The sequence below is a fragment of the Manis javanica genome, chromosome 8 (genome assembly GCF_040802235.1).
Source record: "Manis javanica isolate MJ-LG chromosome 8, MJ_LKY, whole genome shotgun sequence".
NCBI lineage: Eukaryota > Metazoa > Chordata > Mammalia > Pholidota > Manidae > Manis > Manis javanica.
The window spans coordinates 41901637-41916433 of NC_133163.1; the positions used below are offsets into that span (position 1 = coordinate 41901637).

The following is a 14797-nucleotide window of genomic DNA, read 5'->3' on the forward strand; positions in this document are numbered from 1 at the left end:
AAGACACCGAATTATTTCCTACTAGGCATATTAAAAAAAGAGACAAGGATGGAGATAAGACTCATTTGTTTGATATAATAAAAGACAATTCATATATTTTCTAGAGTTATAAGTGCTATTTTGAGTAGTTATTCATAATGACCAATTCTTTTAGGATTGAAGGGTATATTCTACAGGAGACATTAGACCTTTGATGTTCAAACCTCTTAAAAATAATTTTTACAATCTCACAAGGACATTATTTGGGGCTGTAAAAGAAAAAAATAGATTTCTTCCTTGTAAATATTTTCATCCTTGATTTTATCTAAACAGTTTCTTTGTAAATGGCTGTGTTATTTAGAAATTTTGTTTTTGTACCCACATCAGCAGGCCTTTCCTCTCTTATCTTGCACTTTCAAGGCAATAGAAAGAATCCCCTTTGTTAGAACTGAAGAAGAAAGTGCACAGTTTAAAGAAATCTAACATTTTATAATATAGAAAATAGATTTTAAAAAGAAGGTAATGCTAGAGGGAGTAAGGATTTGATAATATGGGTAACTTGAACCACTGTATTGTACATTTGGAACCGATATAAGATTGTATGTCAATGATACTTCAATAAAAAAAGAAAGTGATGTAATACATAAAATATTCTTCTTCTGTAATTATAATAGTCTTTTTGGGAAGAGCAGAGATGCAAGAGGATTCCTGTGGGTGTTGGCATAATAAGAGTTAAATAATAAGGATAGATAAATACAGTGGGCTGTTAACAGTTAAGAGCAACTACAGTGTATAAAATTTTGCTCTTCTAAGGAAAGCCATTTTGTTATTGGATTTATTCTACTTGTCTTCCCAATAAACTGTATACTGAAGACAAAATTTAGCAGAAGTTAAAAATCCAAGCTCATCAGCATTGAAGTAGGTCATGTCAAGTGTTCTGAGGGTTTTGGATATAATGAAAACATCTATTAGAATTAACAAAACTGATTCTAATATCTTACCATTATTTACATCATCATCACCATAACCATCAAATATTATTCAATACCCAGAGTGAGTAGAGTATGCTTAGCAATAACTATTTTACACTGAAGTCTACTGCTGGGAATTTCAACTTAAAAAATTAAAAGCAACCAGGAAATCTCCAATAGAAAATTAGAGTCAGGGAGCAGTTGGCAGAAAACATTGGGAGATGCTGAAAAGCTGATGTTCATGAACTTTTTTTTTTTGGAAGGCCAGAAAGGGAAGACAGTCTTTTGCAGTGAAGATTTAAATATCCAATTTGCAATTGACCCCAATTCTACATAGCAGCTTCTGTCCTCCTGCAGGGCTGGACCTCTTTGTTGGATGCCTCAGAAGCCTATAAGGACAACAAAATCCAAAGAAAGAGTTTTAGAGGGTTCAAAAATGAAGCGAAGAAGTATCTCTGAAAGACAGGAATGGTTTTGAGGAGATTCCAGGTAAACTCAACTTTCCAAGAAAATTTTTTCTCATGTGCCTCTTTCATTTCGTTTTATGGCCTCATGTGCTTGTCGCTAGTGTAATTTCAAATAAAAACAAAACAATCTAAAACTAAAAACATCCTCAGGAAACATTGGCTCTGAGTCTGGGGAAGTCCTGCCAGATGGTTTTTAAGAGCCCTTATGTGAGCCTTAAGTGACACTTACCTTGGTAACATCAGCCCCACTCAATGTCTTGTCCTCATTTTTGCAAGATCAGGAACCTAACTTCTGTGGGCATCAGAGGTAGATCCGTTACAAACAGACACACATAATCCAGCTCACACATATCTATTTCAGCAGTACCTTGTGGGCAATGCACATGGGAAATAAGCTTTCGGATAGTTACTTGGCACGTGGGAATCAGAATAAAGAGAATAAGTGACATACTGTGAAGCATTTCCTCCCAATTTAGTGATAGCCTCACCAGCGCCCCCATGTTGCTCAGGTGTGCATTGCCAAGGCTTTCCTCACGGAATTTGAAGGACGTTGTCCACTCCTTGCTCTTGGATTTGGTAATCTGGTCCTTTGCGACATACGACTGATTCTTTTCTGATAAAGGCTTTTACCAACCAGGACTAAGTAATCATGTAGAAGTGCAAAGGCTATCAGATAAAATAACCCTGTAATCCCCAAACTGCCTTCTGAGCTTCCTTATTACCTTGGTTTTTGGGTGCTCCCCAACTTTTTTTAATGCACACATACAATTTTTTGCTTTACCTATAAAAGTTTAATAACATTCATTGTGTGTGGATTTACTGTTTTGACTTTTAGAGTACAAATTCCCTTGATTTATAATTTGTTTGTGTGCTTGGGTGGAAGAGCAGATCTTATTATCACTGCTGTGTACCAACAGCAGATAAATTACATTGATCAGAGTTGTTTAAAGCAGTACAAACCATTTGGGCAGGATAAAGGAGTAGTATAAATGAGTTCCAATAAGACCACCTTACTTTAATTGTATAGCTGAATAATTTTTATTTTGGAAAAGGGAAGTAGAAATTCTGTGGGAAAAGGGTGATTTCGGAGAATGGAAAACTGAGCGTAAGGCAGGCCTGGGGAGTGGTGTTCTGTAGTAGGGACTTAGAGTATTATGTGTTTCTAAAGAGAACACTAGGATGTTAGAGAGGGATGCAGAACGAGACGCAAGAAAATGTCAAACTTTGTTTCAGGTTTGCGTGTGGGGCTGGCCCTAGAGGCATAAGGAGCTGGAATCCTTTTCTCCTGCTGTCTTCTATTCTGCTTGATCATCTGGTCCCACCTTATTGGTTTTTGTTGTTTCTGTTGTTGTTTAGTACTGTTATTTACGTGCACATGGGTCAAGTAGACACAATTTTGAGGTCTAGCTGGGAATTTCACCATACTATGTAACATTATTTTTAAGAAATGTGGTCTAAATTTCAAACAATTGACATAAAAAAATGTGGAAACATAATTTGTTCATGATCTGTGTGGCTGATCCCATGGAGGGTATTGAATGAAGGTAGAAAGTTGGTTACAGTATAATGCATTATATTGTATTACATTGAATACACATCAAAAACAGATCTTACAGATTCGATTCAATTCAATTCAATTCAATCACATTTCATTCAACAACTATTGCTGACGACCTTTCTGGAAGTACAAAGATGGTATCTTCTAAACAGACGTGGAGTGAGTAAGATAACTGCATCCTTGTGTGTTGTGTTAGATGTGTGGCATCAAGGTGTTTAAGATAACTGAAGACAGCTCTTATAAAGAAGAGGTTAATAAGTGCAAGAGATACTATATGTGGAAAGCGTGTTGCAAATGTCAAGTCTGTGAGGGTTTTTCTAGAATGGGCCTTTGGATTCCTGACATCCCTCTCTACCCACAATTGGGAGTGATAGATAGAGGAAACTGAGTCCCTGAGAGACTTACGAACGGACGTCGTGAATTCCAGGTGGCCACATTAAAAGACCTTGGGCAAATTACACAGCCTTCAGCCTCAAATTTCTCCTTTGTTAAATGGGATTGCCAATATTCATCTTTTAGGATTACTGATTAGATTAAGGTACTGAGAGAAGTGCCTAGAATTGTGCCAACCTCAGTAAACTGAACTTCTTATTAGCAGTTATTTTCAACTTCTTCTCTGAGTGATGGAGAAGAGGACACTTTCTGTACAGCTCCTTTCCAGGGTCCTACTAGAGTCATGGCTGAGTCATACCTTTTCCACATGGAACATCCTGCAGCCTCCAACTTTCCCTCCTTGCCCCAAACCAGGACCAGAGAAATTCGGGGTCTGCTAGCGAAAACGGTCTCTTCCCCGTAGAAGTGCTGCCGCAGAAGCCCTGTTGTGAGAGGAGCAGCAGGGCAGGAGGTCTCTGGAGGGGTCCCAGGACCCCGGATTGGGGCAGGACCCAAGCCGGCGACGCGGCCCCCATAGAGCGGAGGCGGGGAGGTGGGCGCCGAGGGGCGTGGAGCGACGGCATCGGGTGTCAGTGTCCGCGGAGCCGGGGCGGGCACATCTTCCTGCCGCCCAATCCCCAGCCGTTGTGGCGGCCTCATGAATAAGCAACAAAGCGAAGCGCCCTCCCCCTGGCGCCCCAGACAGTGGAGGGAGCCGCCGCCGCTGCAGGGGCCGCCGCGGGGATGCCGAGCGCTGGCGCCGCCGCTCTCCGCGCTCTGCTCCGCTGAGGGCGCACAGGTGAGCACGGGCCCGGCTCCTGCCACGCCGGCGGCCGCGGCTGCGGACGGGGTTCCGGGGCAGAGACGAAGCCGGATCCCCGGCGGCGCGGGGTCGCCGCGGGAGCGGTGCAGTCCGGGTAGCGCGGCAGTCCGGGGTGCACCAGGCGTCCTCCCTGAGCCCCCGCCGGCACGCGGTGTCCCGGAGCGGGGTGCGCGGTGGCAGCTCCGGGCGCGCGGGGCGCGGCGCGCAGGCCTCAGAGGACTCGCCGCGCTCCTCGCAAAAGCCCAGCCTCCCGGCTCCGCACCAACGAGCGGGCCTTTGTGCTCCGGAGCTTGCAGGGTTGGCTGCCTTTGTGTGGGCTGGCTTGCTTCTCTTCCTCCCATCCCAATCTCACAGCGGAGATAGAGAAGTTCCCGAAGACTGCGACTTGCTCCTTTCAAAGCATGGGTCGCAGTGTCCCCGATGCCAACCAGTGTCCAGCAGCCGAGGGTGCTGCCGTGGCCACCGAATGTGTTTTGCTACTTTGCAGAAACAGTTGAGTGTTTAGCACAGAAATGTCACGGGAACCTCCTTGCTCAGACCCTGACCGGTTCCCCAGGACACGCAGGAGGATGCTCCTTGAAAAGGTCGCTTAATTGGAGAGAGGCCTCAGGTATAGACGCGGAGGAGGTCAGTCTCTGAGACTCCAGAATGGGAGGTGCTGCCTGCCTGGAGGCGCACAGATGTCGCAGGTGCGTCCTGGTCACCGACACAACCCGACCTGTATTGATTGCAAACATGTAGAGCCCTGGGTGGCGACCTGGCTAGAAGCAGCCGCGGGGAACAAAATGTAGAACCCTCAAGAGTTTTGAGTGTTCACAGATTGGAAGTCTTTGCCTTCCCAAGTTGATCTGGAGGATCTGCCCGGATCTTGGCACCTAGTTTTAGGGCAGAGCTGATGTGGAGAGGAGAGGGGAGAGGTTGCTTTAAAGTGTCTGCTTTCTTTCTCTGGAAGTTTTAGTTAGAAATATAAGGGGGAGTGAGAGTGATTCACAAAACCATCCATAGAGCTCTGAAGGATTTCTTCAATAGGGAGCAAGATGTGTGATTAGAATTTGCATGCCTCCCCTTCCTTTTTGTGTACTTTATTGATCGCAAGTACCCGAGGAGTCTTCTCCAATCCAAGCCTGTTCAGAGCCATTAGCTGACTTCTGCGCACTTGCCAGCAGAAGCCTACACTATAGCATCTACTGAAAAAAATCTCAAAACCGGGGTGAGAGTTGACAGCATCAGAACAGTGCTACTTTTAAAGACAGTACAGATTTAAGGGTCGTCTGACTTTCTCTTATGAATAAGGTAGAGTTATATTTGTCATAATAATGAACCAAGCACTTACATAGCAGACTTGATATTGATTGCGTTTATTCAATCTCCCTAGGCTCACTGAGTCTAAGGTAGCTACAGCAACAGAGCCAATTAGGGAGATGTGGATTTGTCTTTGTTTTCATGGGAGGCTCCTTACCGGTATATTCCAGCGTTTCCTGCTAGACTTTCCAATATCATGATTGGTATTACAGAAATAGTTTGATGGGAAATATCAGTGAAGAATCAAAATGAGGAAGACAGACTTCCTTGTTATGAAAAATTTCCACTCTTCAACTAAAGGTGTACTTCACTGTTTATTCAGCAGCTATTTGCTGGAAATGTTGTATATGAAATTGTATTTTTGTTCATTGATTTTGTTTATTCTCAAATAGGGAAGCTGACTGTTCAGAGGGAACCTGAGTTTAATCTCTGTAAAATGAAAACTCATTCCTTAATTAAGATGTGTGGTTGTTTTCCATATAGTGTTTACTGGGTGGTTTTAAGAAAAGAATCTGGATCAAGTTTCAGGTTGAAATGTTACATATTATGTTTATTCTCTGAAATGTCCACCTGAGGATTATCTTCTCCTTAAATGCCAGCTAGTACATAGAGATTTTGTCAAACAGATGAGGTTTGCGAACCACAAAGAACAGAAATGAAATGTCAGATTGGGTCATTGAACAGAATTGTGTGATGGATGGAGAAGAACTTGTCAAGTAAGATTGATTAGGACAGGATTCTGCAAACATCAGACAATTCCCAGGTCATGTTGTCTACATGACAATGTGAAAGGGGAAGCTCCGTGAAAATCTCCAGGGGAGAAAAGGATATTAGGGATGCTTCCAATTGCTCACATTTTTGTAGTTTGAGGGAATGCATGTCAGTGCTACACTAATATATTTTACATTGTATGATATTTAAAACTTGTTCTTCAAGTTGTTTTCATGTCTGTTATCACTTTTTTGTCTCTCTTTCACCCTTTGAAGAAAACAGAATGAGCATATTATTGCCACTTGGCGGTGAGGGAACTGAGTTTCAGTGATTTGCCTAAGGTAGACCTGGAGCTTGAAGCCAGTTATTAAAGCTCATGTCCAGCTTCTTTTACCAGGGATAGGATGATGCTGTAAGGGTGGTAGGCACAGATATCTTCATGTGTCTCCATTGCTGAATTGTAGATAATAACGCTTTGGGCTCAACTTCTAGAACTTAGCTTTCATCTGCAGACATGGTAAAGCACTTGGCTGGTATTTGCCAGAGTTACCATCTTGACCGCAGCCAACTTACCCTCTTCTCTGAGAGCACTGATGCTGCTTGCCTCCTGGGGGACCATGCTTTTGTTTGTGGTTACTGCATTCTCCCTCCTACCACTGTGGTTGAACATGCTGCTGAAAGGATTATCTGTCATTCCAGTTATTTAATTCATAGTGAAGGAAGCCAGATGATCTTAAAGTCAATATATCAAGCCAGCGACAGTTGTCAATAGCACAGTGAATCAGAAATAGGATACTTAAATGCTTTGTGCCGCAGCTGGGATAAAGTCTTGATAAGCTTGGCTTTAGTCAAATGAAATAGTATTGGCAATGAGAACCTTAAGGACTAAAAAAAAGAAAAGATAACACAGTGACACACCAGTCACTGAGGATCAGGAAAAGCACAGAATGGGAAGATTATTAAGATTCAGACAAAGAAAGGAAAGAGTTTCCTTTTACCAACATCAAACAAAAAATCACTAGTTGGATTTTAAAAGGTGAGATGGTAGTGGGGAAGCAAGTTGACCAGAAGCTCTGAGACTTACCATTCGTTACTGTTAGTCTTTTTTTTTTTTTAATGAAATCAAAAGAATATTTCTGCTCTATTTTCTCTGAAGACTGAAGATAGAGCAGAAATGAGAATACACAAGTTATTATATTAAGATGATACATTAAATAAATAGCTAAAACTGGCTTTGTGATGAACAAAACATATAATTAGAAATGGCTAGACCATGAAATGTCATTGAAAATATTACAATATAAGATACAGACTCTAAACATTATTTTTCACATGCTCAAATGATTTTTCATGTTCACTTCACACCAGCAAACATTTATCGAACACCTCCTCTATGTGCCTACAACTATTAGCAATTATATGGCAAACACAGGAAGCTGAACACATGTGTCTGCGTGTAAAGGACGTAGTGTTATTTGAGGTGACAAGGCTCACAGACAGGAGGATTTATGGGTGGGAAGAGAATGGGCAAGGCATTTTTGCGACAGCAGTTAGTAAACAGGCCATGGACCTGGGGGGCCAGGGTTTCCTGGACCTGGGATAGGGAAGACAGAGGGAGTGTACGGCTAGTGTGGAGTCTTGAGCAAAATGTAGGAACCTGAGATGAGGATTATCACTCATAAGAGGGCAGTGTACTCAACTGCTGACAGTATTGGTCCTGGGCAGTAGTGGTATGGGACTGCAGCAGAGATACAGAGTCTGGCAATTGTATGTTTGAGGTCATTAAATGATGTGCTTTGGAAAAGCAGAGAATTGTAGTGGCAAAGGCAGGGAACTTGGAGTCTGACCATTCACTAGTTCAAAAACAAACACCAGTGCACAGGCAAGTTAATGATTCTCCAAAAGGCTATAGTGTTCTCACCTAAAAAACATGGAATAATGGTAATACCACTAGTTGTAAGGATTTAGATAATTTACATAAGGCACTTGCAACACTAGGCACATAGCGTCCACAAATGGTAGCCATTTTTGATTAATTATTGCCAACTTTATTAATAAATCAACTGGATTGTATAAAATGAATTGGAGAAGAAAAAGTCTGAACAGGATCATCAATTAAGAGACAATTTAACAATCCATTGAGGTGAGAAGAGGGGACGATTCTAAGAGCTATCACAAGGGAAGGATCCAGATCGGCAGAAGTCGTGAATCTAGAATGTAAAGCTGAGCAGTTCAGACGACACCAACGTTAGGTGAAGAAGATGGAGTGTCTCCAAGTAACTTCCAGGAGACAATGAGAGTCTAAGATTAGGCAGCTTTCTTTCCGGAACACTGTAGCAGCTATTTATGGTTTATCCCAAGAAAAGGAAAATAACAGGCAGACTGTGACCAGGCTTGGGCATGTTGAATAGGCCTCCTCTGTCTTGGGTACTCTTAAGTCAGTGCTCATGTTCCTTATAGACATGGAACTCAGTTTACTGTGAAAAAAATGGCTTTGTCATTGATGAGAATGCTTTAACACACTGGTTCCTCTGTGTGTCTCCATTTTGTAACACACTGAACAATAGCAGTATACATTTTAATATACATTGTAGTTGGAAAAATATTGACCAAGTGTTTAAAAAAACCTGAGTATTTAGTCTAACAAGACGGCTAAGACTGAATTTTTTTAGGTTGCCTTTCATTTGTCTCTGAAACTTGTATATGCCTAGCCTTGAAAAAGAAACAGATTCGGAACTGTATCTATTTAAGATTGTCAAAGATAATGCCTGACAGACCAGCTTATCTGCCCACCGGTGGCAGAAATGCAGTAAATTGTTCAGAAGACTGCTGAGCCATTAGGATACCTTGATAGCAAGTGATAGACAAAGTGCTACTGACTTGCTCTGAAAGGGATGCTTTTTAAGCTAGTAGAAGCTGATATCCACTCTCAGCAATTTTCTTAGAGTTTATTTATCGGTGTTAACTTGCACTGAGGGACAGAGTGAGAAGAAAGCAGCATCCAAGGTCAAGTGTAAGGGAAAAGTTAGAGAAATGCTCATTCGTTGATTAAATATTCTTATGATTGAGTTAATTTAAAATAATTAAGACAATGAATTCTAATAAGCAATGAAATCTTCTCTCCCCCTTCCCCAGCAAAGCGGGCTAGAGACATTCATCTGTTTGTTCAGTCAATATTTACTGAGCATTTTCTTTGGGCCAGGCACTCTGCCAGGGAGGGTATACAAAGCTGAAGAAAAAAGAAAAGGCCTTTTACCTTCAAATTATGATTGCAGATGATTATTTAGGATTTATAAATGTCACTGAATTGACAAGGGTCAGTCTTTCCTTATTTATTCTCTAAGGTCATGCAACTCCCAGTGGGGGCCACCAAGCTCATAGAAGTGGCTCTCTGAACCTGCACTGTGCTTTGAAAAGTGGAGAAAGGCCTAGAACTTGAAGGTCATATACCAATTTCTCTGAGTTGTAGACATATTCCCTGCAGCCACTTCTACAGGCTGTCTTTTCTGCTTCTTTTAAAGTTCAGGCGTTGCTTTGAATAGTAGGGAGAAGGAGCATATGGTTGCAATACACAGATATAGAATAGGCTTGCAGTTCACCTCCACTTTTTCTGTAGTAATTGGATTTAGAAACCAGGTGGCTGACACCTAATTGCAGAAGGAAAGTTTTAGAGCAAAGGCAGAATTCCCTTCACATAGTAATTCTAAAGCTCAAGATCTAGAAGAAAACAAAACTTTGAAGGAAAATTTCTGTTTGGGAAAAGCAATTGAGGTTATATTAAATCTTTATGATTTGTCTACCCCACTACCCTGCTGCAATCTGATTTGTTCATAAAATTCTCCTGTCAGTCTACATGACTCCAGACACATAATGAAACCATGAAGCATTCACTCAATCATTTGAGTGCCTTGCCTATTTGATGGCAAAGTTGTGGGAATACAAAAATATCTCTTTCGTTTTTTTTGATTGTTTTATTTAACTCTTCATGTTGTCAAAGGAGAAACTGAGACCATTTGCACAGGACTGCATAACAAGTTTTAACAGTAATGTTAAATTAGATTCAGGCATCATTTTTCTTATCCCAGTCCTTGTCCCTCTGAACTCTGCTGCCATTCATCATAGCCTGTTTCTTTCAGGTTTTTATCCAGAAACATGCGTTCAGGTAGACCAAGCTTTCAGGCTACCACTGCTGTCTTCTGGGATGTTTAGTAAGATTTCACTGAATCGGAAAATATTTGTTCAGGAAAGGACAGCTCTCTGAAAAGATCAGAAATGAACCAGAGAGTTCTATAGCTTTTACAAATGTTCAACTACCTAGAGTTTCATAGTTCAATTTATCTGTACAGAAATCCAAAAATGTTGTTTCATCAACTGTGAACACTCTTTCTTGCTTCACAGCTCTTACAGTTTATTTTTTTTATTTTTTATTTTTTGGTATCATTAATCTACAATTACATGAGCAACATTATGGTTACTAGACTCCCCCCATCATCAAATGTTTTTGTTTTAAGGAAGGAAAATAGTGAGAGCAGACCAAGTGCTGTTACCAGATCTGTTACCTGGCTGTGACCTGGGATGCTTTATGGTTCATCTAAAGTACCATGGTAACTAACATCCAGAATGTTAACAGGCTTTGGCACATGCTATCCCCCCTTTTTCAATTATCTTTCTCATATTTTCTCCTTTTAAAACAATGCTAGCTGTCTGTATATAATTTAATATTTAAATACAATTGCCTTTCTCATATTTTCTCCTTTTAAAACAATGCTAGCTGTCTGTATATAATTTAATATTTAAATACAATTGCTTCCAACCCTCATCCTGTATTTAGGGAACTGTAGTATTCCTCTTACTATCTGAGGATTCTTAGAGGTAGTGGTGGTGGCTTATGTTTCTCCTAGTCACTTCTGGCTTCAATTTTCTTCTGCCACTAAATTTATGATCCCTGATAGGCTGCTCCTTTCCTTCACGTGTGTACCTCATGACATCATCCCATTCCTATATTCTCCCAAAGTACTGCGGATTCAAGATTTCTGTGTAACAGATGCCCCCCAACTCGGTGGCAAGAAATATTTTTTATTTTGTCCCATTTCTGTGTATTAGGAATCTGAGAGTAGCTTAGCTGGCTGGTTTTGGCTCAAGGTCTCACAAGACATTGCAGTCAAGATGTCAGCTGGGGCTACAGTCATCTGGAGGCTTGATGGGGCTGGGGGATCCACTTCCAAGATGACTTATTCACAGGGTGCTAGTACTTTGGCAAGGGCTCTGATCCATGGATTCCTCTTTCCTCATGCAGAAAAATGCAACTTTCTTTTTCTCTTCAGCTGCCTAGTTCATGCCCTGAGGACTTGACCTTTTCTCCATCTTAACCTAGGTAGGTTAACGGTTATACATGAAAGTATAGCTTTTATAAAGATGAGGTTTTTATTTTAGAATTTTCATTCCTAGGTTTAATTTTCTAGAAAATCTGCAGCATCTGAGAAATTTCTGATGATAGAAAGAGAATGGGCCCTCCTCAGCAAAGTAGTTAAAAAGAACTCAACCCCTTAAGTTTTGGGGAAAATTGCAGTTTTAATATAATTTTATTTGTAATGGAAGTGTTGGTAGTTTTTAAAAAAATACAACAAATCTTAATCTTATAGTGATGTGCATTCAGTAAAGATTGATCATTTAAGATGTGTTTTGGCTATCTTAAAAGTAAATTTTCCTGAAAACATATTTGCTTGCATTGTTTGACTCTTACCTTTTTTAATCCTTAGATTTTGAAATATGAAGCTTTTGTCTATAATTTTTAAAGTTGTACAGAGAAAAGAAATAATTGAACAATTTTAAATACAAATTTTAATTGAAAATCATTTATATATTTAACTCTTGAATGTTTCTGATAGTCACTGTTTTATGATGATATTTATAACTGTTAAAGCATACTTAACAGGTCCTTTGAATGTGATGTAGGTAAATGTAAGATTTACTTTCTTCATCATGGACATGTTGCTATTTCTGCAGTCATTTGACTACATGATTAATAGAGGAATTTGGGGAGAATATTGCAAATGTGACTTCAAGGGTAGTTTATTTCAAGTAGGTATTTAAGATATGATGAACTTAGAACTTGAACTTTGTGTACCTATTTCTACAGAGCTTCAAGTTAAATCAGCTGCAAAATTCATCAGGGAAAAATAAACTGGGTTACCCATGTCCCAATGGTACGAAGAAATAGAACAGCTCTCTTTTATGTACCACCCCTAAGCATGAAGTCAAGGAGATTATTTTACTTATGATTTAATTTAAAAGGGCTTATTTACAAAATATATTTATATGACAGTTTGATATGCTTTATTTTTCTGCAGGACCCAGTTACTGGAATTGTCAGCTCTGCAAATTTATGTACACATTTCTCTTCCACTATGAGTAGACCAATTGTATCGCACATTTGTCTGGCTTTCTGTAGCCTTCTACTTCTCAACTTTGCCACACAATGTCTGGCTTTCCCCAAAATGACAAGAAGGGAGACAGCACCTGTTCATGAAGACATAGGGCAGTCTGAGACGATGGACACAGATGACCTAGGCTTCATTACTTCAAAGTGTACTTCCCAGCTGGTGGTCTCCAAAGGTCCGGCAATAGACTTAGTGGGACCATCAACAATATCAAATAAAGTATTCCCTGTTAACAAAGAAACCCATCCTACAGGAGCTGGGCTTATGCAGCCTGAGAGCCCTGGCATTTACACTGGGACCGAGACAGAGGTGCCAGCAGGGGAAAGAGTGTTTGGTTCCAGCCAACCAGAGAGAATGTTTCCTGAAAGCCGACATGCCAAGGTCATGGTAACTGACCCTATCGCTGCAACTGCTTCTCCAAATGCTGATGAGAAGGAGGAACGCCTCAGTAGTACCAACATTCAACCTGTGGTAGAAGGAACCACAGAGGCAACACAAGGTTTTCTGAATGTGGGTTATCAGTTGTTTGCAACTGAAAGTCAGGAAGGAGTTACTCTGGGACATTCACCTTCATCCTATGTGAATACTAAAGAAATGTTAACCACCAATCCAAGGACTGAGAAATTCGAAGCAGACACGGAGCATAGGACAGCTTCTTTTCCTGGTGCTGAGCCCACAGCAGGCATCAAGCCTGGAAGCCTCATGCCAGAAGGGGAGGCGCCTTGGCAGATGACAGCTGATCATGCACAGGCTACTGCTGCCAGGCACTGGCTCACAAGCTCTGAGCACACCCTGAGTGTTGGGCCAGAAGCTGGCAGCCTGCTGGGAGCCTCAGAAGTCACAGTGAGTGTCAGCACAGCTGTTCCAGCTGCCTCTGTTGTAAGCGATGAGTGGGATGACACCAAATTAGAGAGTATAAGCCAGATAAAGACCCCAAATCTTGGAGATAATACAGAGTCTCAGGTGAGAATGGAAATGTCTCAGATAGCCCAAGTAACTGATAACAGTATGGAAAGAATGGAAGGGGGCAAATCTTTGACAGAGGCTGCAGATGTGGCTCTGGGGCTGCCTGTTGGGGAAACACTAACAGGGACAGCCCCGCTAATAGCACAGGGGGGTGAGAGATCATCTGCCTTCACCCATCAACGTTCCTTTACTCCCACAAGTACGATGGAAAATATGAAAGTCTCTGTTGCAAACCTATTCCAAAACACTGCAGACTTCATGGAATCCACCAAAGAAAACAAGGCCATCTTTTTCTTAGAGACCACTGTTTCCATATCAGAATATGAGTCTGAGGCATATCAACCATTGGGAAATGCATCCAAAGGTAAGAGAAAGAAAGAAAAGAAAAAGCCTTAATTTGGAATGCTTTAATTTGATCTTATTACTGTTTAAAATTGAGATATAATTGACATAGAACATTGTATTAATTACCTTAAAAATTAGTTTTAGGTCTTGTCTTATGTTTTTAAAGAGACAGTTTAGAGGTAAATTATCCAAGTCTTAATGAAAAGAAAACAAATAAAGGATATATTTTATATACAAATTACACCCAAATGTAACACCTGCCTATAGCCCAGTGGTGTTCAACTGGGAACCGTTTGCAGCCATCTCCCCATGTTTTAGCAGTGTTTGGAGACATTTTTGGTAGTCATAATAGAGGGATCCTACTGGCATCTAGTGGACTGAGGCCAAGGTACTGTTAAACAGCTTATAATTCATAGGACAGCCCTCCCACAACAAAGATTTATCAAAATGTCAGTACCACTGAGAAATACCGATATAGGCTGATATTTTTTGAACATCTTATGAAAATGTATAAATATACAGAAAGTGTGAAAGAATTAGCTGTATGCTTAAATGGCATAATAAACAATGTAGGTTTCTTATTTACATTATTGTAAAAATTACTCACATCCCTGATATTTCTTACCAAAAAGCTTTTGGTAAATATTTATCTCACAGTATTAGCCATATGAGTTCTTTGACTTTGTTTTCCCAAAAGAAATACATCTAGAAAGAAAGGGGGGAAAAAAGCCTAAAAACTGATAGATCTCCTCTCTGCTGGCTTGATTCTTCATTTTCTACTTCCTCTTGGCCTTTACATCTGTGAATGTTATGAGCTGGCAACCCTTACATTTGTTGCTAATGGATAATGTTTTTCTTTTATT

General features: G+C 40.7%; 1 protein-coding gene across 7 annotated transcripts in view; it reads left to right on the forward strand.

The window, feature by feature from the left end:
* The window catches only part of ARMH4 (armadillo like helical domain containing 4), a 179310-nt gene that overhangs the window by 42664 nt on the left and 121849 nt on the right, over positions 1-14797 (forward strand). For 3 of the 7 annotated variants that reach the window (XM_037007073.2, XM_037007076.2, XM_073242340.1), the window contains one exon: positions 12534-13953. In XM_037007073.2, the coding sequence (XP_036862968.2) occupies positions 12534-13953 (1420 nt within the window). Of the gene's footprint in view, positions 1-1307; positions 1440-4016; positions 4147-4795; positions 4860-11507; positions 11558-12533; positions 13954-14797 lie in introns of those variants that run through there. The other 4 variants (XM_037007099.2, XM_037007080.2, XM_037007066.2 and 1 more) reach the window with 4 other exon arrangements.